Source organism: Vigna umbellata, chromosome 10, assembly GCF_029865625.1.
Source record: "Vigna umbellata cultivar VRB3 chromosome 10, Vumbellata_1.0, whole genome shotgun sequence".
Lineage (NCBI taxonomy): Eukaryota > Viridiplantae > Streptophyta > Magnoliopsida > Fabales > Fabaceae > Vigna > Vigna umbellata.
The window spans coordinates 17,149,908-17,174,622 of NC_142174.1; the positions used below are offsets into that span (position 1 = coordinate 17,149,908).

The following is a 24,715-nucleotide window of genomic DNA, read 5'->3' on the forward strand; positions in this document are numbered from 1 at the left end:
TTTCTTGGGGGTTATTTATTATTGCGTTGGTTAGGTTCCTCTAATTTCTTTTATCTTGGACCTTTAAAATTGGAGGGTAGGGTATAGAGAGAATTAATGATGAAAACCGTGGTGTCACTCAAGTCAAGTTAGTGGATTTTGAGGCCCATCGTCAACTTTTAAATAAGAATACAACAAAAATCTAATCAACCATACCACCCAAGATAACTAAATAAATATAAGAACAAACAAAATTGGTTCACTTATTTATTTCAAATGCTACCACCACATATGAATCCAATCTTTTCACGGAATATCCCATTCCTGCATATGATTTTTCTATTTATGCATAAGATGTAGATATGCTTAGTGGAACTACACCCACATTTGCTTACGTATTAATATATGAACTTGAAATTTAGTTACACACATTAGCAAGTGACTCTCTTTTCAAACTATAGATATTGCAATAAATCTCTTGCAACATAAGTTCTTTAAGTCACTGGATAATTCATTAAGAACCCTTCTAAAATTTAAGTTTGTTCGGGATCAACGACATTTGATATAAAAACATATTCAAGATAATCTCGATAATATTTAAAAGATAACTATATTGTTATTTAAATAAGAAAGTCATAAATAAAAATTAATTAAGCCAGTTTTTTTATTATTTTTCATCTCAACATTTGTTTAATGTACAATCAATATTATTATAAATTATAAAGTGTTAAATATGTTTTTTATACTATTACGTAAAATTGGAAATGGTTATTGTATGAAATTTTAAAGAATTTTGATTCTCATCGTTTTAAAAACAATGACGATAAAAACAAACGACACGCCACTTAGGCTGTCACGCATAATAAAACATGGCTATCATATGTTTAATTTTTTTAATTAAAATTATTATTTTTATATAAAATTTAGCACAGTGAACTCAGGGGAGTGTGAAAACTAAAATTGGGGGATGTATGACAAAATTAGATCAACTCACTTCTTAACATTTCTTCAATAAAAAACAAGAGCTCTTCTCTTGACTCCTCTCTTGTGCCCAATCCCAATAACGTGTTCAAAGTGTGTATTCTAAGTTTTCTTATTTTTCTGTATATAATTTTTTTTAATATTTTGTTGAGGGACAAAACGAAATAGTTCATATAAATATGCATTAGTTAAACATACTAAATGAAAAATAACATAAATGATATTGCATACTATTTTGTTCATGGTACTAATTTTAAAATGTAGTAAAAATGAGGATATATAGCCACAACATAATTATAACATAACATTAAAAAAAAATATACTATATAGTGTCAATTATATCACTTATGTTTTTCTAACGCGATAGTACTTATTCCATACACGACCGACGAATTCTGATGGATTGTTAAACTGAGAGATTTATAACTGTACATGCCAACTAAATATTGATTATAAAAATAGATTAAAAGTGTATTAAGCTTTTAAATAACCCCATATTTAAATTTTTGGTTTCTTTTAATTTATATCCTTTATACATATAGCAGACATTTTAAAAAGAAACTAAACATATAAGACACCATAAAACTAAAAGTTGGCGTCCTTTAATTGAAAAAACAAAATGGAATAAGAATTTTGCTTCTGAACTTTACAAGCACACCAAAGAAATATTCTTTATCAGACCAAAATGAATTAAAACAAAAAAACAAAAAAACAAATAAATATGCGGTTTAACTTTCGCGACACTACGTTATAAACTTGAATTTAATTTTCTTCTTCTTTACATTAAAAGAAATACTACATAGGCATCCTTTTCTTTAAGGTTTCATAAAATTGGGTAGCATATAATTTTTTTAAAATTTATTTTTGTTTAGTAAGAAAACGATTTTTATGGAGAAAAAAATATATTAATAAATAAGATACCGAAAAGAGATTAAGAAATAAAAGAAAGAAGAAAGTAGTATTAAATTAAATAATTTGAATCTAAGAGGTATGGGAGATATTTGGGGAAGATATTTGTGAGGAATCTGAAAAAAGATAATGAATGGAACTTTGGGATGAACGTTGTCCAGAAAAAGCTTAAACTATCTATCATGATTTAATTGGCAGACAGAAAAGAATATCATAAACAGCTAAGAAATTTATAACTTGTATTTTCGAACCCTTTTTCAAGTGTCATGTTGAAGGAAGCTACCTTTCGTTCTTTCTATACAAATGAAAGACCATGAAAAGGATAGAGAAAGTGAAAAAAAAAATGAATTGAAAGATCCATGCCGCTTTTGTGCACCATGAAACAAAGGTGTCACATTTAATCGTTGATTTGAGATGAAGCTTTACCAAATTCTTTTTAGTTGTTTACTATAATTTATTAAAATCATAAATTAAAAATTACTAGGCAGAAAATATTTATTTAAATATTTAGATATAAGATCATATAAGATTATATTTATTTTATATTATCTTTTCTTATCTTTTATTTTCTTCTTTCTTAAAAAATTACAAAAATTTACTTTTCTTAAAAAATTACAAAAAGATTACTTTGTTTAATAATCATTTTACGTTTATAATATGTGTTAAATAAATATAAATATGTGTGATTATATTATTACTCTTACTAAAACTATGGAATCGAATTGTCAGGACTCCCTTTTCATCACACCAGATTCCATTTCAAGCTTTCAAGAACAGAGTGGTTGAGAGTGCCACTCATCCTTTCACCAAATAGGATCTTTTGCCCTTTGAGATAAAAACCCACATGACTACTAACACAAAGAAAACAACCAAGTAATCTTTTGGCCCCAAGATATGAACATCACTTATGTCTATCTCTCTCAGTGCTTCTTTTCTTTCTAATTTCAACTTTTTCTCAAATGTTTCTTCACGCCAAAGGCAAAATGCAACTAGTTCATTAAAGGTTTAAACCCTTCGTTGGTCCTCAAGTTTGTATGAAAATCTCAGTTGGGTCCTCAAGTTTTTTTCTGTCTCAATTGGGTCATATTTTTTGTAAAAGTGAGCACATTTTGCCATAACCGTTAAGTGTTGTGAAACGGCGTTAAAATGGTGTGAGCTGGAGCACAGAGAATGTGGTGATGTGTTTAGGGTTTCTTACGTGGACTGTTTTGTTTAAAATAATAGTGGTAACGTGGCATAATCCTTTACAGTGTTTCTTTAGTCAAACAAATTTAGCCGTTATCATGCGAATTTGAATCCTGAGAGAGAGAAAGACAAACACAACATGTTACCTTGGAGATACCCATCTGGCATCTGCACCCAAGATCCAATTTTTTTTTGCAAATTATTTAGTTATTTCAGAAAAAAGTTAACAAATTGAAGGTTTTGTCTCAGTGGGGTCATTTGGGTCACCCAAAATTTGAATTTTTTTCCCTTTTCTTTCTCCCCTGTTGTTAAAGCTAATACTAACAGTATAAACCCTAAACCCAAAATTTGAATTTTTTTCCCTTTTCTTTCTCAAGAAGAACACACTGCAAGAGAAACAAGACCCAGAATCACCACCACAACATGAAGGTGAAGTCAGGAAAGAGGTATTCATCATCAAACACAGGAAGAGCCACGATGACAGGGAAAGAACAACAGCCTCCAAATCCCTACCTTTCATTGCTCAGTCACCAGCACCACAAAAAGGTGATGGGGCTTCCACCAATGAAGAATCTATCGCTAATATCAAGATTGCGCCTTCCACTCCGAACATTGGTGTGGGAGTGAGGACTTCAAGCTGCACTAAAGAGGAGGTGGATGCAATTCTGATCCAGTGTGGGAGGCTCAGCAGAAGTAGCTCTTGTAGGAAGTACTCGGGCTCTAAGAGAAGTTTTGATTTTGATAACTGTGACAATGACACAACTTCTGCTGAGGATGAACAGAGGAGAGCCAAAGGGTTATGCCACATCACCACTATTATTTTAAACAAAACAGTCCACGTAAGAAACCCTAAACACATCACCACATTCTCTGTGCTCCAGCTCACACCATTTTAACGCCGTTTCACAACACTTAACGGTTATGGCAAAATGTGCTCACTTTTACAAAAAATATGACCCAATTGAGACAGAAAAAAACTTGAGGACCCAACTGAGATTTTCATACAAACTTGAGGACCAAGGAAGGGTTTAAACCTTCATTAAAAAGGCTGCATAACAGGTACAAAATCTGAACAAAATATTTTGAAATAAATTCATGTTAACAATATTATTAATGTCTTACTTAAGTTCACATTCCAAAATTATTACTCATTGTTTCAAATGAAAATGGTTTTTGGCTTTATCTAAACTCATGGACAGCTATATACAAGCTTCTCTTTTGTTACTTTGAAGCTTTTTCTTTCAGAGTTTTGAATGTTCAAACCAATAGAAAAACGAAAACTGTATAAAAGAGCTTTTACTTTCCTTTCTTTTTTCTTTGATGAAATGATGAAGTGGATTAAAAAGGATTCGTGTTGTAAATCCTGGTGTACCACTTTCATTTGGAGTCAAATTTATTCGATTAAGGTGAACCCTCAAATATGCTACATTCGTTTGAGCAACTTGTATGATGTAACACCACAACACTGCTTCTTATGTCTGGTTTGTGATTTGCAGGTATGAGTTGATACCATTCATTATTGGATATTTTTTTACTTTAGAAAAATTTAAAATATATACCACCTTTATGAGTTGTTCATATATATATATATATATATATATATATATATATATATATATATATATATATATATATATATATATTAGGGTTACCTTTTTACTATTTACCCAGGGATAGAATGGGTATTAAAAATATTAGGGGTGCAGGAAGTAGCAGCCGAAGTTTCGTTATTCTTTGTTCCAATATCTTTTCACAGGCCTTAACTGGGTTGGGCTGGTAAAGGGCTTCAAAAAGGCTGTTCTGTCTGGACCTGAATGGAAGGATGCATTTGTGCAAAAATGGCATAAACAGAATGCACAATAATAGGAAGTGATATTTCCATTTCTATTACTTATTTCATCGTTACATTCTTATTTTCACTTTTGTATTCTGATGTTTTGGCTATTTTCATATTAATATGTCATTAAAAAATTGCATTAATTTAATAATAAAATGTTTCGGTGTGGATTTTCCTGTAAGTCTTTACTGCTCCTGGCTGTCTAGGACGCTGTCTGGGACGCTGCTCTTCTTCATACTCGCCAAAGGAGGGGGAGGTACCTGCAAAGATATTCCGACGCTTAAGTCAGATGTGAATTATGGAGCCTCAGCTCTCAAGAGAGTAATTATGATACTGCTCTGAAATATTATTCTAGGGTCTCTAGAGCATAAAGAGAACGTACCTGGACCTTTGCCCTGTTATTGTATTTATAAGCAAAATAAAAATAACCACCTTACCTAAAAATGTGGTTAGTTACTTAACTGTTTAAAATATCTAAGATATTTTATATAATAAATATCTAAAATATCTTACTACATAACAGGCCCCCCAAGTCCGAGTTAACCGTTCTGTTTTATGGACGTGGTAACTATAGGACTTATGGGTTTGAGGGAGGCTGTATTCGCTGTGTTGGGGAGCGTGTTTCTGGTTGTCGTTCATGGGTGAATTGAACGTGTTAAATCAAGGATGAACGAGCAGTGGAGTTTGAGGGATTAAGAAGAGGTGGAGCCGAAGTGAGGCCGAACGTGAGGATATGTATGGCCGAGCGGTGGAAACCGAAGGGAGGCCGGACGACTGTTTGAACGTTCGTATTCATTGATAAAGGGCGAGGCCGAGCGGTCGACTTTTTGAACGCTCGCATTTGTCGAGCGTTCGAATCAAAAGGGCGAGGTCGAACGGCCGACTGTGTGAATGCTCAAACATATGGGTTGTCGAGCGGTTGAAACCAATTGACGAACGCTTTTGAGGCCGAACGGCCGACACTGAACGTTCGTTGACGCTAGTGGTCGAGCAGTGAAACAAAATGACGAACGGTTTGAGGCCGAACGGCCGACACTGAACGTTCGTTGACACTGGTGGTCGAGCAAGGGTATATCGGGTGTTCAAGGGAGAACAGTTACCCGTGGGAGGGTATCCCGAATGTACTGGGTGTTCTTGGGCGAACAGTTACCCGTGGGAGTGTATCCCGAATGTACTGGGTGTTCTTGGGTGAACAGTGACCCATGGGAGTGTATCCCGTAGAACGCTCATGGACATGGTTTGTCGAGCGTTTGATGTTCTGGGTGTTCTTGGGCGAACAACTACCAGAGGGAGTGTATCCCGTAGAACGCTCGGTTTTCTGTTGGCCGTCTACTGTGACCTGCATAAGATATACAATATATAAAAATATAGAGTGTTTTAAACCTGGCGGTCGAATGTCAATAGGATCGCATGGTAGAGCGGTCGTTTCGATAAGTGGTCGAGCCGTAGAGATCGAGTTGTCGAACATCAGGGAGGCTGAGTGTTGGACGCTTTAGGCCGAGCGTTCGTGAAAATGAATGCTGGAATGCTTGAGACGCAAATCGCCGAACGACTGAGGCGAAAGGGTGGAGGCCAGGCGGCCGACCATAATTGAGACCTACAGTTGAACAACTGAGGTAAGCGGACGAACGGCCCAAGGCTTGAGTGCTGGTGTAGATGTATGGTTGAACAGTAGAGGCCGAATGTGAGGCCGGGTTGTTGAAAACCAAAGGGATGCCGAACGGCCGACTGTTTGAACGCTCGTACACAACGGTTGCCGAGCGTTCGAATCCGAAGGGCGAGGACGAACGGGCGACTGTTTGGACGCTCGTTCACATACTGATTGTCGAGCGTTCGAATCCAAAAGACGAGGAAGAACGGATGACTGTTTGGACGCTCGTTCACATTCTGATTGTCGAGCGTTCGAATGCAAAGGGCGAGGACGAACGCGCGACTGTTTGAACGCTCGTTCGCATGTTGATTGTCGAGCGTTCGAATGCAAAGGGCGAGGACGAACGCGCGACTGTTTGGACGCTCGTTCGCATGCTGATTGTCGAGCGTTCGAATCCAAAGGGCGAGGCCGAACAGGAGAATGGCCGAACGATTGAGTGTTGAGATCGTGCATGACCGAACGCTAGAGGCCGAATGTCCAGGAGATGGAATGGTGGCCGAATGATCAGTGACTGAGTGTTGGGCCCTTGAGGCCGAACGTCGATGATGAGTGAAGTGACGAATGCTATAGGCCGAACGTCCGTGAGGTTGAACGTCCGAACTATTGAGGTCTAGAGAACGAACGTTATTGACGCCGGATGGCTGATCGTCAGCTGGGTCGGACGACAGTGGCGCTCGGATGTTAGGACGCCCGTACGCAGGCACTGTCGAGCGTTCGAATCAGAAGCGTGAGGCCGAACGGCCGACTGTTTGACATCGATGTTTAGCGAAGCGATGAACGCTCTAAGCCGACCGTCCGTGAGATTTAATGGGCGAACGATTGGCCCCAAGAGAACGAACGTCGTTGGCGTCGAGTGGCCGAATCCAAATGGAGTGTCGAGCGGTTGAACGTGAGGACGGTTTGGACGCTCGACACGTAGGTTGAACGCGTGGACGGTTTGAACGCTCATGGACATGGTTTGTCGAGCGGTTTTTGAACGCTCGTTGATATGGATTTTCGAGCGGTGTTCGTCGTCAGTGGCACTCGAACGCTGACATGCTCGTGTTGAAGTATGGTCGAGCGGTAGAGACCAAGACGCCGAACGTCATTGAGGACCAATGTGCGAGCATCAGATGTAGTCGAATGAGCGAACGCTTGCGGATTCGATTGGACGAACGTTACTGAGGCGGGTGGCTGAATGGTCGAGGCCAAGGATTGTCGAACATTGGGGATCCAGTGGACGAACCTAATGGAGAAGGGTGGCCGAAGATTAGTGAGGCGGAATGGTTGATCGCCAGGGATGAACGTTGAGGCCACTCGTTCTTGTCGTCGACCAAGGAGGACGACCTTGGTGGTGGCTCATTCTTGATGGTCGAGCTGGACATTGTCGAACGGCCATGAGGCAGGTTTTGTCGATCGGTCACGGTCGACATTCAGTTTTGTTGGTCGACCTTGATTGACGGCTCATTCATGGTGGTCGACCAGGAAATGGTCGAACGACAATGAGGAAGGTCCTGCTGATCTGTCATGGTCGACCTAGGCGGACGACCTTGGAGATTGTCGATCGTTGGAGGAAGTTTTTGTCGATCGGTTATGGTCGACTTAAATGGACGACCTTGGAAATTGTCGAACGACAATAAGGAAGGTGGCGCGCCTGTGATGGTCGACCTGGAAATTGTCGAACGACAATAAGGAAGGTGGAGCGCTTGTGATGGTCGACCTGGGAATTGTCGAACGACAATAAGGAAGGTCGTGTCGATCGGTCATGATCGACACTCGGTCTTGTCTGTCGACAAAGGTGGACGACCTTGATGGCGGCTTATTCTTGATGGTCGACCGGGAAATGGTCGAACGACAATGAAGAAGTCTATGTCGAGCGGTCATGATCGACACTCTGTCTTGTCGGTTGACCCAGGTGGACGGCCTTGATGGCGGCTTATTCTTGATGGTCGACCTTGGAGGGACGTTGAGTCCATGCATGTGTCGGACTTATTAAGGTGGACGACCGTGGAGAGTGTCGCGTCTTTGATGGTCGACCTTTAAATGGTCGAGCGGCAAGGAGATGGTTGACCTGGAAATGGTCGCTCGGTCACGGTCGACACTCCGTCTTGCTGTCGACCAGGGTGGACGACCTTGGAGTGCGCCGAATTGTCGAACATCAGTGTGGTCGAACGACCGAACACTGGAACGCTCGTGACCAAGGATGGTCGAGCGTCATTGAAGCCGAAAGGCGGAACGCTTGGCGAGGCTGATTGTTGGATGCTTGAAGTCGCACGTCCGTTATGTGAAATAGCCGAACATTGCGGAGGCATAACTTAACGAGGCGTGGATTGCGCGAGGGTTGCGGAACACGTGGAGAATGGGTTTGCCCTGGGTGATAACCGAAAGGGTTTACCCTGGGTGATAACCGCCTCACTGTGAAATTCGTTCTGCCCCAAAAAACCCTAGAATCAGCCATACTGCGGAACGGCCGATCCTGAGGCTGTTGTTGTCGACAGAAGCCGCGATCCAAGGTGATCGAAGAGAATGGAGTCCCTAGGCTTGGGATGAACTGGCGGCTTTGCGGTGGCACTTTGATGGCGATGCTTTGCGGTGGCACTTTGATGGCGATGGCCCTGGTGTGGTTGTCGCTTGAGCTGCACCTGATGGAGTTTGGAGATGACGGAGGTGGCGCCACCGCTGCGACACCGAAGAGGATAAGAGCGCGACAGTGGCTCTTGAACCACGACGGTGATGCGTGGTCAGGGCAGGGCCCGGTTTGGGGTTTTTCTGGTTAGCTGCTTTGGGAGAAAGACCTAGGTTTTTGGGTGTTGGATCTGATTACGCGTTTTGGGATATGAAGGGTGGCGCTAATGAAGGTGCTGGTGCGGGTTGTTGAGATACACCGTGGATAGGAGTTCCGTGGTCTCCACCACCGTCGTGGGATCAGCGTGATAGTGTTTGGGAGGTGATTTAGGAATTTAGGGTTTTTTGATTTGCGGATTGTGCAATCATGGAGACGATGAAGGTGACCTAATAATGGTGCTCCTGTGACAACAGCGGCTGGTGGCGCGGCGGAGGCTGATGGGTGGACCCGTTTTGGGGGTGTGATTTCGCTGATGTATACTGGCATTAATGGCTCACGGGAGAAGAAGGAGAGAAACCCGCTGGAGGCGTCATTCGATTCTGGTAATGACAGTGGCGTCACGGCTCACGGAGGAGAATCTTAGTGGCGATGCCGCGATTCCATCTTGTTGGAGTAGCTTTATCCGGAGAGGTGATTCATTGAGGCCGAGTGCTCCTCTTGCGGTTTTTGTGAGATGACATTCGGCCCCACGGTGGGCGCCAAAATGTTTCGGTGTGGATTTTCCTGTAAGTCTTTACTGCTCCTGGCTGTCTAGGACGCTGTCTGGGACGCTGCTCTTCTTCATACTCGCCAAAGGAGGGGAGGTACCTGCAAAGATACTCCGACGCTCAAGTCAGATGTGAATTATGGAGCCTCAACTCTCAAGAGAGTAATTATGATACTGCTCTGAAATATTATTCTAGGGTCTCTAGAGCATAAAGAGAACGTACCTGGACCTTTACCCTGTTATTGTATTTATAAGCAAAATAAAAATAACCACCTTACCTAAAAATGTGGTTAGTTACTTAACTGTTTAAAATATCTAAGATATTTTATATAATAAATATCTAAAATATCTTACTACATAACAATACTAGTTAAAATATATTTGTGAAATAAAAAATATAACATTCTAGAATATTTATTTATAGATAACTGAATTTAATTTAATTTTGATGTAATTTTAAAAAGTATGAATCCGATACTTGAATTGGTGAAAACCAGGAGTCATCGTGTGATTCATATTAGATACGATCCAAGTGTCATATAAAGAATAATTTCATGTGGTGAAATTTGGCGACGCCACGCCCACAGAAAGCGAAACAGAAACAGCTGCTGCAGCAACCGAGTACCAGCAGCATAGTATGTCTCCTCGTATCATAATTCAACGGCGTTGTGTTCTATTTCCTGGAATGTTTGATTTCAAAGGGTTAAACCATGCAACAGAGCACCCTGATACCGAGATTTTATCAGTCATATCCACGTGCTGAGTACACATAAATAACGTGTTTGTGCTCAGCTTCTATAGAACTTGAATATGGCATTTTGGGTGGCCCTGTTACCTCGTTGGTCGGTGTTTCTTCTCATGCTTCTTTTCTTTTGTAGCACAGGAGCAAAGGTTGTCACCATTGATGTGCGTGCAGCCAAGGATCTTATCCAGACTGGTTCCATTTATCTTGATGTTAGGTAACAGACATAATACGTAGTATATTTTAAGGAGTTCTTTTGTTTTCCTTTTCCTAATTGGTTTTTTCAGTGTTGGATAATGTTTGTTTGTTTCTTTTAAAAGAAGCTAAATCTTTTGGTAAACAATATATAGGACGGTGGAAGAGTTCTCGAAGGGTTATGTAGATGCAGTTAATATCGTTAACATTCCATACATGTTGAATACACCAAAGGGTAAGAGACTTTTCAACCCCTAATATTAAAACCAGTTTGCGAGTCTGTTAGGTTACAGTTTTTCTACCGTTAACAACTTTTGTGATTTTGAAGGGCAGGCAAGGTAATGAATCCAGATTTTGTGAAAGAGGTTTCCTTGGCTTGTAACAAAGAAGATCATATCATTGTGGTAACTATCCTTTTTTCTTGCTCCTTTTAATTCATTATTTTGCATTCAAAATGCAAGCTTCAATTTCAACTGGTTAATGTTAGTTAAAGTCAACATCTGTTTATATTTTGTATGAATCTGCATTTCAGGGTTGTCAAATTGGGGGGAGATCTTTCTATGCAACTGCTGCTCTTCTGTCAGATGTAAGTTAAGTTAGTTCATGTCAACATCGGTCTACATATTCATCTCAATTTAATTTCGAATAAAAAATATAGTTGTGGCTGTAAAATATCTGAACCTAACTCAGCTAAAATTTTCCTTTGTTTACTTCATTTTACAATGGCTGATGATACTAACTTGTATTGGTTTGATTTGAAATGCAGGGTTTTAAGAATGTGAAGGACATGGGAGGAGGTTATAAGGAATGGGTTATAAACAAGTTCCCAGTGAAGATACCAGCAGCCAAAGAGGAGTTATAATATGAAAAAATTGGAGCTTAATTCTTTCTTGTAAATGTACAACTTCTTAAATTTCGTTAGTCTTTTTGTTGTGTGCATACAAAGATGGACTCATGATCTGATGATTATCTTGGTATTTGAATTGAAGAAAACTAAATTGGTTTCATGTGTTGTGTCCTTTGTTTTAACTTTGCCTTGCTAATGTTTTTCACTTTCTTGATCACAGATTTTTTCTTAACTCAACTTACTAGTAAATTCTACTATTATTAACAACGTTTCTTACAAAAAAAAAAAAGATCTTTTGGCACTATTTGGAGTTGGAATGACATGACATGGTGGACGAGTTCAATCATTCAATATTAATATTCACACCAACCGCTACTACGTGAGGGAAAGCAGGGGCAATGAATATGAAAATAATAAATACGTTGTTCAGCTTTAAACGCACGTAGATATGTATGATTTGGTGATGCATTATGGTTTGTTAAGAATAGTTATTTGTTTATTCATTTATTTTCCACTTGAAGATCCTGATCCAATTCTGAAGATGTTGGATCTGCGTATTCTTATTGGTGAACAAGTGACCATAACGTTGTGTCGTTGTTCAAACGTGGCCATGCGACAGATCCCACTTGAAGTAAGTGGTTAACCGAACCTGACATGGTTATGAGATCAGTAAATGGGACCATTATTCTCAACTAGTTCGTGGCAGCACAAGCATGTGCATATTAATTTTCTAAAGACAAAGTCTCGACATTTTGCCACAGCAAAGCTACCACCAACTCTATCTCCGCATCAATGGCCCAAACTATGTAATGCATTGAAGAGACAATGCACACTGTAGAGTTGTTTGTTCTTTTCTGATATTTTTTTTTTCGTTATAAGCCCCGTTGAAGGACATAATTTTCATGACAGTGCGTGCTGTTTTGAGGACGAATACCAGACATGGGGGAAGAAAATGGCGAAGGAAGATCCTTAGCTGACACCCCCACCTATGCCGTGGCAACTGTGATCACTGTCCTTGTTTCTTTTAGTTTCTTGTTTCAGGGCACGTTAAAAAAACTGGTGAAGGTACGTAGTTTATGATTGGTTTGTCTGTTCTTCCAGGGTCTCATTTTTATAGGTGTGTTTCATATTGAATAATGTCACAGTGGTTGGACAGAACCAAGAGAAAATCTCTGCTTTCTGCTCTGGAAAAGATCAAAGAAGGTAGGGAGTTGTAACCTCAAAAGATTTCATTAGTATTTTTCTTTTGTTATATATAATAATGGAACTTACTGTTACATGTTTTTTGAATGTTTTTTTAAGCAGAATTGATGCTTTTTGGGCTTCTGTCATTGCTGATGGGTCATTGGATTATTTTTGTGGCAAAGATTTGCGTTAAGTCATCGGTAATAAGCAGCAGATTTTTTCCGTGCCCATTGGAAAAGAATTCTGTGAAACGTGTGGTCTGGTTGAGTTCAGAATATTCAAATAGAACAGTTGTCAAAGGGCAAGTGAACAATGGCTTGCGAAATTATTGCCCTGAGGTAGTTCTGCTATCCCTTCCAGTGACGTTTCAATTGTAATGCAAGTTGCAAGCAAACTAATCATTCTCAGTGACTCTATTCTGATAAATAGTTCAATTCAATTAAAAAGTGGAATCCACAGAGGCCAATTTCGCTGAAAATTCATCACTTTCTATGTAGGGTCACGAATCATTGGCTTCTTATGAAAGTCTTGAGCAGCTTCATCGCTTTGTGTTTGTTCTTGGGGTCACCCATGTTACCTATAGCTTTCTTGCTGTTGCCCTGGCCATGATCAAGGTTCAAATAGTCATGAAGAAACCTTCTCCCATTTCTATTTTTGTTGGTTAGGCACTGATTATCTTATTTTAGAGGATATTCAGATATATAGCTGGAGAACATGGGAAAACGAAGCAAAGACTATTGCTGTACAAAGCATTCAAGGTTCTGACTTCTAAGCATCCGATAATTGCAAATTTGCAATGAGACAAGAATTATTTTTGCAGTACATTAAGCTTGATATTCTTTACAACATAATCCCTTTTGATCAAATTGTCTTAGTTTAGATACTTCACAAAGTACATCAAGCATAAGATTGAGGCGGCTTAATACATTCATCTTTCACCATACATCACATCCTTGGAGTCATCACAAAATTCTTGTTTGGCTGGTACTTTATACAGTCATTCTGTTCTATCTTATTATTCTCTTTAGGCAATTAGATATTTGACAATGTAAAAAAATTTGCATCTGCAAGAAAGTTTGCATCTACTCATGGTTTACTACTACATTTTGTTCTTATTTCATTGTTTGATCCAAAAGTTGATGGAATGGATCCATCTGGTTAATTATATATGAATTCCAAAAGGAAAAAAAATCAGTCCAAAGATAGTTTCCAATAAGAGAATTGTGCCAATATGTTGTGTTTGTTAGTTGCCATGATTTGACACTTTCAGTAGCAGTTTCCTTGGCTTAGAATACTGATGAACCTGTATTGCAGCTATGCTTCAGCCGCCAATTTTGGAGTTCTATTCACCGAGCTGATTACATGGCATTGCGCTTAGGCTTCATTACTGTGAGTAAATATTTTGTCACAGCATACCAGTATCTTCCATCAAATAAAAAAGGTTAGATAAGCCATAATAAGTCCATAGTTTTGAACTGAATGAATAACAACACCAAGTTGATGGAGGAAACTGATGGAGATATTGATTTTTTTTGCTGTAGTACATGTTATAGATTTCTGTACAATACACCTAACTGAAAACAAAAATGGAAAGTTAATTAGTCATGCATGACTCATAAGTGAACTGTTGTTACCTTTTTTTCCTGTTCTTCTCATTGTGCTAAAAAAGGTGGAAATGAATAACTGAATTGAGAATTTAAGTTTACTAGCTAATATTTCTTCTTTTTCTTCTTTGTTCTGGTGTTCTATAGAACCATGATCTTCCCACAACATACGATTTCCACAACTATATGCTTCGAAGCATGGATGAGGAATTTCGTGACATAGTTGGAGTTAGGTACTGTTCCTCAATTCAGATGAATAGTGGTTTTTTTTTTTTCATGCTAAATTTGCTATTGTCATACTATTTAGATTTTTAAGAAGGATAGCTTAATTGAATAGGGGGATTTTTGTTCTATGATTAGCTACATTTTGTAACTCTTTTCTTTGTGTTATATGTTGTTCTGGCTCGTGAAACAAATTTGACAGTTTCTGAACTTGTTTTGCAGCGTACTTCTCTGGGTATATGCCATCTGCTGTATTTTCCTAAATTTTCATGGTAAGCTTTAGCTTAAAATCATGTTGCTCAGGCGTGATACTGGCAGAGTAGTTTGTTTTATCTTCAGTGAATTCAACTAACGGAAACTCAAAATATCTGAAACAGTAGTACTGATTTGACAAATCATATTGTATAGACGATAGAAATTTAGTGGATGGCATGAACAACCCTTAGATGCAACAGTAGATGTTCTTTTATTATGAGAACAGTGACATGCAGAAACTATATGCAACATCATAGCAACGTCAGCCATATATATTTCAGGGTGTTGTGACGATGAAGACTATTACTTTATTTTAGACTGTTAAGCATGTTTATGATCTTGCTTAAAATTGGCATAGTCTAATGTTTTTTTTTATATATTATGCTAGTTTTCTGATGGACCTAGTTTGAAACTAAACTTGATAATTTTCATTCAGGTAGCAACTTTTACTTTTGGCTTTCCTTCGTTCCAGCAATAGTAAGTCCTGATATATTGTTTGCTAAGGCTTTTCTTTTCCACTTACCATATACTATTAGTTACATTTCACTAATAATTTTCCTGTTATTGACTTGCATTCTAGTTGATCCTTATTATTGGTACTAAATTGCATCGAGTGGTAGTAAAGTTGGCTGTCGAAATAATAAATCGTTGCCCAAATATGAAACCTCACCAATTTAACTTAAGAGATGAGCTCTTTTGGTTTGGAAAGCCCAGGTTCCTATTACGGTTAATTCAATTGATTTCCTTCTTGGTAAGTAATATTGTGTTTCCATTTTGCTTTTTCATTGCCGATACACTTACATTCTTTCTCCCTGTTGTAATATTTCAGAATGCATTTGAAATGGCTACATTCCTATGGTCTTTGGTAAGAAACTGACATTTTGTTCATATTACAGTACATAATATTCTGTCCTGCCACATCTCGGTTTGTAGCTTTATGAACTAACCATATTGCCATAGTTTTTCTTGGTTTTGGATTAAAGTGAGAACTTGGCAAAAATGGTAAACTTGCATTATCTTGAATTGTTGCCTTTATTTTGGGTTCAGTGGGAAATTAAAGATCCTTCTTGCTTCATGAACAACCGAACCTTTATTGTGATACGCTTGTCATTCGGGTATGCGTTACTTTTTGTCAATGTTCTTACACTTTTTACAAATTAAATTGAATCACAAATCCACTAAAATTACTATGTACTTTTGCTCTTTTGTTGCCACAGGGTCATCTCCCAAGTCTGGTGTAGCTTTATAACGTTTCCTCTGTACGTTATCATAACACAGGTAAATTTACACGGCTTCCTTTATCAGCTAATGTATAATTGCACTCTCACATCTGTAATCCCTCTTAAAATCTTTGTTATGTGAATACAGATGGGCTCAAGGTTCAAGAAGACCGTGGTCTCTGAAAATGTGAGAAAATCACTCTCTAAATGGCAGAGAAGAGTGAAGGAGAGACAAAGTTATTCTTCTGCACTCCTTACTGCAACATCAGCAGCATCGATAAGTTCTTTTATCAGTGGAAACGAGCGTGGCTTAATCAGTGAGGAAGGAAGCTCCTCAGGGACTAAAGATATTTGTCTCTCTTATCTTGATCATGTGTCAAGGACTCAAGCAGATGCATCATTTCCAAGCTATGAAAATGATCCTCATGATATAATCCATGATTCGTCTCCTCCATTGTCTTGAGATTGCTTACTGTGATGGGTTAAATCCAAATACTTTATGTAATCCATCTTTTATTTTTGTTCTTTCCTTGTTCAAGCATAACAAAATGAAAATGCAACGTGATTTTTATAGAGCCATTCCATGACTAGAAACTCTAAAGGACAACCTGAGACATGCAATGCAACTTTTTGAGACATGTATAGAACATAAAATATTATCTTCCAAAGCTACTTCAGGTAAACATCATTAGATGAAGATTAACAAAGGAAGTTTAAATAAAAAGGGTTAAATATGTTTTTAGTCCCTAAACTATTGGCCGTTTCTGGTTTTCGTCCCACTTTCAAATTAAGGTACAATTTAATCCTCACTCTTTTCGAAACGTTCGTTTTAGTCCTCGGAATTTTGGTTTTAGTCCTCATTTGTTACTAAATGAGGACCAAATTTTTAAACAGTGTTTAGTTTTCGAGGACTAAAACGAATGTTTCGAAAAGAATGAGGACCAAATTGTACCTTACTTTGAAAGAGGGACGAAAACCAGAAACGACCAATAGTTTAGGGACTAAAAACATATTTAACCCAAATAAAAATTATAATGAAATTGGTTTTCATACTTTTCAGCCATATTTTGAAGGTGAAATGCAAAATAATGTTTTCTTTCTTTATTGAATAGCACATTTGTTCGTTTATTTGTTTGGATTAAAGGGAAAAAAAGAGAGAATAAAAAGTAAAATTGTTTAGATTAAGAGAAAGTGGATACAAAGTTGTTAATAAACTTAACTGTATATTAATATATTTAGATTATATTTTATAAAACAAATTTTAAAAATAAGTTAGTTTAAAAATAAATTTTCAAAATATGAATTAAAGATAAAATAAACTTTAGATTAAATAAAGATTATTGTACAACTTTAATAAATAAATAAAAATATTTCACAATAAATTTATATTTTTATTCATTAATTGTTTATGTTTATATAGGTTGAATGATTTATTATGTTATAATAAAATTTAAATATTTTATTAATTGATAGATCACGTTTTTTTTAATTAAATATGTAAACTCAACTTTATTCGCATCTCATATAGAAAGTTTCACGTCTTGAATTTTGTTATTTCTAAGTTTTAATTTTCGGGCTTTCCCGCTCTTTCCTTACTCTTACTTTTTCTAGTTTTAGAAACAAATACAAGCTTAAGGTATTTTTAAAAATTAATATTTCTAGAACAGGACAGGACTTTTAAAATAAAATTTCTAAACAAATTTTATGAAATATATATAATATTTTATAGAATAAGATTTTCAAATTAAGCTTCTTGAACACATAAGATGCATTTTAACAAAATCTTTCTCAACACACGAAATGAGTTGCATTAACAAGCTACTTCTGTGTGTGTGTATTTTTCTTTTTCCTTTACAGCATTCTATTCTCTCTCATTCCTCCAGCATAAATGATATAGTAAAATGAATGAGGATACTTTAGTCTTTTTCACTGATAGGGTGCAGGAAGGAAAACCCCTAATAAATTCAGACAGGCCTGTTTTAGTAGGCCCAACAAGCTCCGTCACCCTCTGTAGTACGCTGTACCAGATTAGTAGCTTCAGAGAATTTAGCAGTCGGTTTTGGTTTAACAGCAAAGTTCTTTCAGTCTTTAGTTTCTGAATCTTCAACAATGGTGCTCGAGGTAATTCCCGATTTCCCCTCTCGCTTTGATTTTACCAACCCTAGCAATTAATTTTTGGGTTTTTCCTTGATTTTACGGTAGCACTAGTTTCATCGTGCTTCTTTCTTCAACAGGCAACGATGATCTGTATCGACAATTCGGAATGGATGCGTAACGGGGATTACGCTCCTTCTCGATTTCAAGCTCAAGCAGACGCTGTTAATCTTATTTGTGGTGCAAAGACTCAGGTTAGGTTATGCTAAACCGTACAGTTTCTGCTTTCACATTTCCCCCCTCTCTCTTTTATATTTGTTATCGTTTCATTAATTTATTTAGTTTCGAAAATTAGTTAGAATTGGATAAGACTAGGAAATAGGAAATGTTAAAGCTGGCTAGAGATAGGGTGAACTAAGCGTTTTCTTTTGTTGATGTTGTGATTCAGATTAGGTTTACAAATTCGAGGTTCAACTAATTGTGTAGGTTCACTTGTGCTGACAAATTGTTTCGATTTTAATAATGCCTACAGTCTAATCCAGAAAATACAGTGGGAGTTCTCACAATGGCAGGGAAAGGCGTTCGAGTTTTGGTCACCCCTACCAGTGATCTGGGCAAGATCTTAGCCTGCATGCATGGTCAGTACTTCATATATATTTTTTTGCCTTTTATTATTGTGTTACTGCTCTAGATTGTTGTTTAGAACATGTCCTGTTGGTCAATCTAGCCTCTTTATGAATTGGTTAAAATTCTTATTGTAGTTTTATTATTAAAATTTGTGTTTTGTTAGGTTGTGCGCTTATAAAATTACTTAGGTTAAAACAATGAGTAGTAACTAAAATGACTAGTAGAAGCATCACATATCTTGGAAAATGACTAGTACAAGCATCACATATCTTGGAAATCCAGAAATCATTCTGTACTTTCTCTACAAAAAAAATTAAGTGTGTGACGGAGTTGTTTTTTAATGTTGGTTCCATAACAATATTGACCAAATAATTAAAATTATGATGTGAGGATTGTTGCATAACTACCTGCAATTTCTTCATGATTTAATTCTGATGTTCTTGTATTTTTTTTAAGTCACTCTCTCGTTAATATATAGGAGATAACAGGTTTGTCAAACTTTAGTCTACGCAAACTCAGAACTTTCATGAACTTGACATGTAGACTCAATGACTCAACTTGTAAACTCTTGAGAGTATGCAATGAAGAATTTAATAATTAAAATACTATCATAATATCCAAACAAAAGTTAATACTATTTTAATTGTAGCTATCCAACAAATTTGGTGGGAAGTGGATTCTGATCGCATAATCAAACATGTCTGATGTACATTTTTCTACCACAGTGTGTCATGGTGGATTCTGCTTTTGTTGAAATATGATTTCATTTTCCCCTTATTTAGGACTAGAAACTGGTGGTGAGATGAACCTAGCTGCTGGCATTCAGGTGGCACAGCTGGCTCTTAAGCATCGGCAAAATAAAAAGCAACAGCAGAGAATTATTGTCTTTGCTGGAAGGTACGTGTATCTAGGTTTTTTCCTTGTTGAAGTTGTATCTTATGTAGTTATTCGTCTTAATTATCTCTCAATGTTTTTCAGTCCTATAAAGCATGAAAAGAAGATGTTGGAGATGATAGGGAGAAAGTTGAAAAAGAACAGTGTTGCCCTTGATATTGTTAATTTTGGTGAAGAAGACGAGGGGAAGTCAGAAAAGCTGGAAGCACTCATTGCAGCTGTTAACAATAATGATACCAGCCACATCGTACACGTTCCATCTGGTCCAAATGCCCTTTCTGATGTACTTATAAGGTTTATGGGTTCACTTTCATGTTTTACTTTTGTTTTTTTATCTCTTGTTTCTCCCATTCTTTTTATCTAACTTGAAGATATTCATATTATGTTGTTTGTGCAGTACACCTATTTTTACAGGTGATGGGGAAGGTGGAAGTGGTTTTGCTGCAGCTGCTGCAGCAGCTGGTGGTGTGTCTGGATTTGAATTTGGTGTGGATCCAAACTTGGATCCAGAATTGGCTCTTGCTCTAAGAGTTTCAATGGAAGAAGAGAGAGCCAGGCAGGAAGCAGCTGCAAAGAAGGCAGCAGAAGATGCTGCCAATCAAGAGAAGGGAGGTGACCAGCAAGCCAGCTCACAGGATGCAACGATGACTGAGCATGCCAGTGCAGCAATGTCTGAAGTTGAGAACATGACAAGTGATTTGATGGTTGGTTATGAGAATCTTAGGGTATGAGAATGCCCTACTACAGCAGTATTTTTGTTATTTGTATTGACCTTCTAATGGAAACAGGACGATGAAAATGCCCTTCTACAGCAGGCACTAGCAATGTCAATGGACGATCCTGCCATTAGCCATGATGTAAAGGATACAGATATGTCAGAAGCATCTGCAAGTGATCCCGAGTTGGCTCTAGGTGAGTTTTTATGTTTATAAAGTCTTGATATAAGAAACACAGATATAGGCATGGATACTATTGAAAACGGTAAAACTTAAGTGTCCCATGAGGCATTGAACATGATGACTGTAATTTTTCCTGTAGGAAAACACACACAATTCCTTTTAAAGTGTCCGAGTGGATCATAGTTCTTCCATTAAACATGGATAATTGTTTTGCATATTGTGAATCTAATTTTTTGCATTTGGAGAAATGCCTTATTTATATATATCTTGATTGAACTAGTTATCAAATATAGTTATTTAATCTACTTCTCAAACATCATGGTGCAGAGAAGATTTCTTCACATGTGTGGATTTGGTGAAGTAGATAGATTTTATTATATAGATTCCAATGAAAAGTGTTTGTTTTGTCTGCATTTACATACTTTCTCAGTTAGCTTCTACTTGTTTTGAGGATTTTGATAAGCTTACTATGACCTGTACACAGGGTTAACATGTTAGTTTTTATCTTACGATCTCTAAGTCAATTAAGCTTCAGTGGTGTTTATGATATTTTCCGGTTTTTGGTCATTTGTTGCTTGCAGCTCTCCAGTTGTCAATAGCAGATAGTGCAAAGGATCAAACAAGTCAGTCGGACATGAGCAAATTGTTGGCTGATCAATCCTTTGTATCTTCTATCCTTGCATCTGTATGTCCATAAATCCAATATTTATTTATTTTGTTCTTTGAACACGGTGTATTCTTGCAGTGTACTTTTTGCACTAAGTAATAATTCATTGCTTCCGCAGCTTCCTGGGGTTGACCCAAATGATCCTTCTGTCAAGGATTTACTGGCGTCCATGCAAAATCAGTCCAAGGTTAGTCTTTCTACATGGAAAAAGATACATTCGATTTGAAAGAAATCGTATTAGAGAATTTCTGTGCAGGCATAGTTACAGTTTTTGGCCTATTGTAACCTTTCCACCCTCTCCTCCTTTGATTGATATATTTTTTTCATTATTCGAAAATAGTTGAATTTGCTTGGTAGTATCCCACTAATAATGGAAATACTATGGGAAGCGTTTATGATGTCTGCCCATTGAAGGCCATGAGGACAGTCGTGGGCTTTACTTTTTAATATTGAAACACAATAAGACAGCACAACGTTGATTATTAGGTGGAGTTAGAAAATGAATGTTCTTAACAGCCCAAGTTTTGAAATTATCTCACCCTTATCTGTGGCTGTGTGCTTTCTTTTTATTTTTATTTTTTAATGTAATTTCAGGGTTAATATTGTACTTGAAGTTCCGTGACAAGTATTTGCTGTAATAGTATATTTTTAGATGTGCTTTTTTGAATGGATAACAAGATTTTTATACATAGATTAATTGGTACTAAGCTTCTGATATTTTATGCATAGTGCTAATTACTATCTCAAATTTGAACTTTTTCTATGCTTTTGGGGTGGGGCACATGGTATTTTGCTCTATTTATATATCCTATGCTGCTATCAGTTTTCTGATCGTATTGTTTATCCAGCCTCAACAGAAGAACGATGACAAGCCATCAGAGGAGGAAGAAAAGAAGTAATCTCTTACAGCCTCTTTGCTATGTATGGTTTTATTTTGTTGGTAGCATTTTCGCGGCTGTTAGTAATCGGAAACTATTTTTAGCATTTTCCAATTTTTGTGTCTATCCGCAGCTAATTGGAACTCAATGCATGTATTGTTGAATAGTGTATGGTTAAAAATGGTCTTCATTCTCATGTCTTATTCTTTGGTTGGTGCATATCATGTGAGAAGTGCTTCAAAGAACTATTTTTATACTGAAGGAAGTTCCTACGTTTAAATGTATTTTTCAATCTTATCTCGATGTTTATGGTAATCCGTTTCACTTTAATGTTAAATTTTTTTTTATTTTTATACAAATATTCTTAGGTTATCCTGTGCCGTTAAGGAAGAATTGAGTGACCGCATTGTTTTTTATCCTATAGAAATAAATATTGAGTAATAAACTCTATAGCTAAGACAAATTTTAGTGATGTGTGACTTTAAAATTTTATTATTCATGCATAATTTTGAAAGGGAGGATTTCGAGTGGCTGTAATTTCTTCTTTGAACCACGGGTCAGTTAAAAAAATCATTTTTGATAATTTTTTTTGGGTTAAATCCTTTAATAAGATTTTCTTTCCGCCGAGATTGATTTGACAATATTAAAAAACTATGTTCATATTACTCCTAGTGATAAACTATAGATACCATGTTAATAAATAAATAAAAGAACCCATTTATAAATAATTTCTTACTGTTTTAAGAAAAGTAAGATTATTTTTTCGAAATGCTCAAGTTTAAATTTATTTTTTAGACAGAACAAATTTTGCACAAACTCAATATTTAATGATAGGATTTTTAAGAGCATTAAAAATTAGGATAAAACGTATAGTGTCTTACTTCCTCCTGGTGGTGTTTTTTTTTCGTATTAAAGTTATTTCTATTTTCATTCATTAAATGATTATATACTAACATAGTAAATATTTTTAAGTTAGTTTTCATTCATTAAATGATTATATACTAACATGGTAAAAATTTAAAATATAGTTGGATCTCATTTATTTTATCGGGTAACCGGTATACATGTTATAGTATCCATATCTATTTTTTTTATTGTTTTAATATTAATTATTTATTTATTAAAAAATATTAAAATAATATAATATTATTAAATATTAAATATAAAAAACATATTTAATGTAAAATATTTAGAAAAAATTTATAATTCATAGATGAAAGTATTAAATAATAATAAGAAAAAAGTGTAAAAATTATAAAAATATTCATAATTACATATTAATAAAATTTTATAACGATCCAAATATTCATTAATTTTGAAAACCTTAATAAGATAAGGTTGATAAAGTAAAAAAAAAATTAAATAAAAAATATTAGCGTTTAAAAATATTTCAAATATTTACTTCTTTTCTGTAAATTATAATTAAGTATTTTTTATACATTAATAAAGGTTATAATACATTATTTAAATGAAATCCTACATAAAAAATGAGACAAATAATAATTTAAATTTAGAAATAGATCTTTCATTTTTTTTTAACTTCATCAAATAACATTAAATTATTATATTATATTTGTACAAGTGGTAAAATTAAATTTATGAGGATGAGTTAGAAAATAGAATAATTATACAAAAAATCATTAAAAAAATATTTTATATGAAAAAAAAAAATAAAAATATTAAAAAGAAATTTAAAATAATCAAATGTGTTTTAAAAACGATTTAGTACACCACGAAACTAAATTTACATAAGAAAAAAATAATAAATAATTAAAAGTAGGATAAGGTAAAAAATAAGAAAAAAAATTTTAATATCAAATTAATTATTCAATAAAAAGATAATGAAATTTGTTTGACTGAACACAAAGTTCTTTAAATAAAACAAAATTTAAAAATGAAAGAAAATATAAAAAACAAAAGCTTTTACATTATCTAATAAATAAAATGTTTATGCTATTCAATCCTTAAAAGTCTGCAAATCAGACATTTTCATGTAAAAAAATAATTAATAAATAAAAATACTAAAAAGGAATATAAATAATAAATATGAGAACGAAAGCACCACAATTATGTATATATCTGTCCTTATCTCCATATTTTATTAAAAAAAATCCATTACTTATATCTTGTTAATAAGATATTTTCCTTTCATATGATTATTTTTAATATATTAAAATATTTTAAACTTTTATGAAAATTTTTCTGAATATTTAATGGTGTAATATTTAAGAGCATTTAAGACTATTCATCAGTTACTTATTTATTATAACATCTTTTATAACTCTCATAAATCCTCAGTTATTTTAAATATATTATTTTTTTAATGAATTTTTCTTGAGTTTTGCTTGTAATGTTCATACTAGTAGTTATTTTAATTGTAATCAATGATTTTATATGATAAGAAATGATAAGTTCTTTGGTACTTGAAGATGGCTGATATGTCAAAAGTACGTCTAGCATAAGTTTTATAAAAAAAATGTAATAAATTCTAGAAACTTAATCAAGTTTTAAGTATATTATTAATTTAAATATT

At 35.7% G+C, this 24,715-nt stretch overlaps 3 protein-coding genes across 8 annotated transcripts; all 3 read left to right on the plus strand.

Annotated features, from left to right (window-relative positions):
* The first annotated feature begins 10,317 nt into the window (after positions 1-10,317).
* On the plus strand, positions 10,318-11,797 carry LOC124835738 (thiosulfate sulfurtransferase 18-like). Its single transcript, XM_047310728.2, has 5 exons — positions 10,318-10,812; positions 10,946-11,025; positions 11,124-11,194; positions 11,323-11,376; positions 11,557-11,797. Exons 1-5 carry the CDS (start codon positions 10,664-10,666, stop codon positions 11,650-11,652), a joined length of 450 nt encoding a protein of 149 aa, XP_047166684.1. The 5' UTR covers positions 10,318-10,663; the 3' UTR covers positions 11,653-11,797.
* A 140-nt stretch (positions 11,798-11,937) lies between these two features.
* LOC124835737 (MLO-like protein 4) lies at positions 11,938-16,702 on the plus strand. 2 transcript variants are annotated; one of them, XM_088100350.1, is made up of 16 exons: positions 11,938-12,443; positions 12,547-12,702; positions 12,783-12,840; positions 12,943-13,160; positions 13,320-13,436; positions 13,520-13,580; positions 13,703-13,806; positions 14,137-14,211; positions 14,574-14,659; positions 14,871-14,920; positions 15,340-15,380; positions 15,484-15,654; positions 15,733-15,768; positions 15,951-16,018; positions 16,121-16,181; positions 16,272-16,702. In XM_088100350.1, the coding sequence occupies exons 2-16, from the start codon at positions 12,577-12,579 to the stop codon at positions 16,584-16,586; spliced, it is 1,587 nt and encodes a 528-aa protein (XP_087956476.1). In that variant the 5' UTR covers positions 11,938-12,443; positions 12,547-12,576; the 3' UTR covers positions 16,587-16,702. The 2 variants fall into 2 exon arrangements, with proteins under 2 accessions (XP_087956476.1, XP_047166678.1); XM_047310722.2 differs by having other exon boundaries at positions 15,484-15,768.
* A 1,393-nt stretch (positions 16,703-18,095) lies between these two features.
* On the plus strand, positions 18,096-22,485 carry LOC124835735 (26S proteasome non-ATPase regulatory subunit 4 homolog). 5 transcript variants are annotated; one of them, XM_047310719.2, is made up of 10 exons: positions 18,096-18,244; positions 18,358-18,471; positions 18,750-18,855; positions 19,627-19,741; positions 19,823-20,032; positions 20,136-20,463; positions 20,551-20,650; positions 21,219-21,322; positions 21,423-21,491; positions 22,153-22,485. In XM_047310719.2, exons 1-10 carry the CDS (start codon positions 18,233-18,235, stop codon positions 22,201-22,203), a joined length of 1,209 nt encoding a protein of 402 aa, XP_047166675.2. In that variant the 5' UTR covers positions 18,096-18,232; the 3' UTR covers positions 22,204-22,485. The 5 variants fall into 5 exon arrangements, with proteins under 5 accessions (XP_047166675.2, XP_047166676.2, XP_047166674.2 ...); XM_047310720.2 differs by having other exon boundaries at positions 20,554-20,650; XM_047310718.2 differs by having other exon boundaries at positions 20,136-20,442; positions 20,527-20,650.
* Positions 22,486-24,715: the final 2,230 nt, after the last annotated feature.

Coding starts and splice junctions, on each gene's coding strand:
- LOC124835737 (XM_047310722.2), top strand. CDS start 12,577: ATGGGGGAAGAAAATGGCGAAGGAAGATCCTTAGCTGACACCCCCACC. Junction 13,161..13,319: donor TGCGAAATTATTGCCCTGAG/GTAGTTCTGCTA, acceptor CTTTCTATGTAG/GGTCACGAATCATTGGCTTC. Junction 15,381..15,483: donor TTTCCTTCGTTCCAGCAATA/GTAAGTCCTGAT, acceptor CTTGCATTCTAG/TTGATCCTTATTATTGGTAC.
- LOC124835738 (XM_047310728.2), top strand. CDS start 10,664: ATGGCATTTTGGGTGGCCCTGTTACCTCGTTGGTCGGTGTTTCTTCTC. Junction 11,195..11,322: donor AAGAAGATCATATCATTGTG/GTAACTATCCTT, acceptor TCTGCATTTCAG/GGTTGTCAAATTGGGGGGAG. Junction 11,377..11,556: donor CTGCTGCTCTTCTGTCAGAT/GTAAGTTAAGTT, acceptor TTTGAAATGCAG/GGTTTTAAGAATGTGAAGGA.
- LOC124835735 (XM_047310718.2), top strand. Junction 20,651..21,218: donor TGATCCCGAGTTGGCTCTAG/GTGAGTTTTTAT, acceptor TGTTGCTTGCAG/CTCTCCAGTTGTCAATAGCA. Junction 21,323..21,422: donor TATCTTCTATCCTTGCATCT/GTATGTCCATAA, acceptor TTGCTTCCGCAG/CTTCCTGGGGTTGACCCAAA.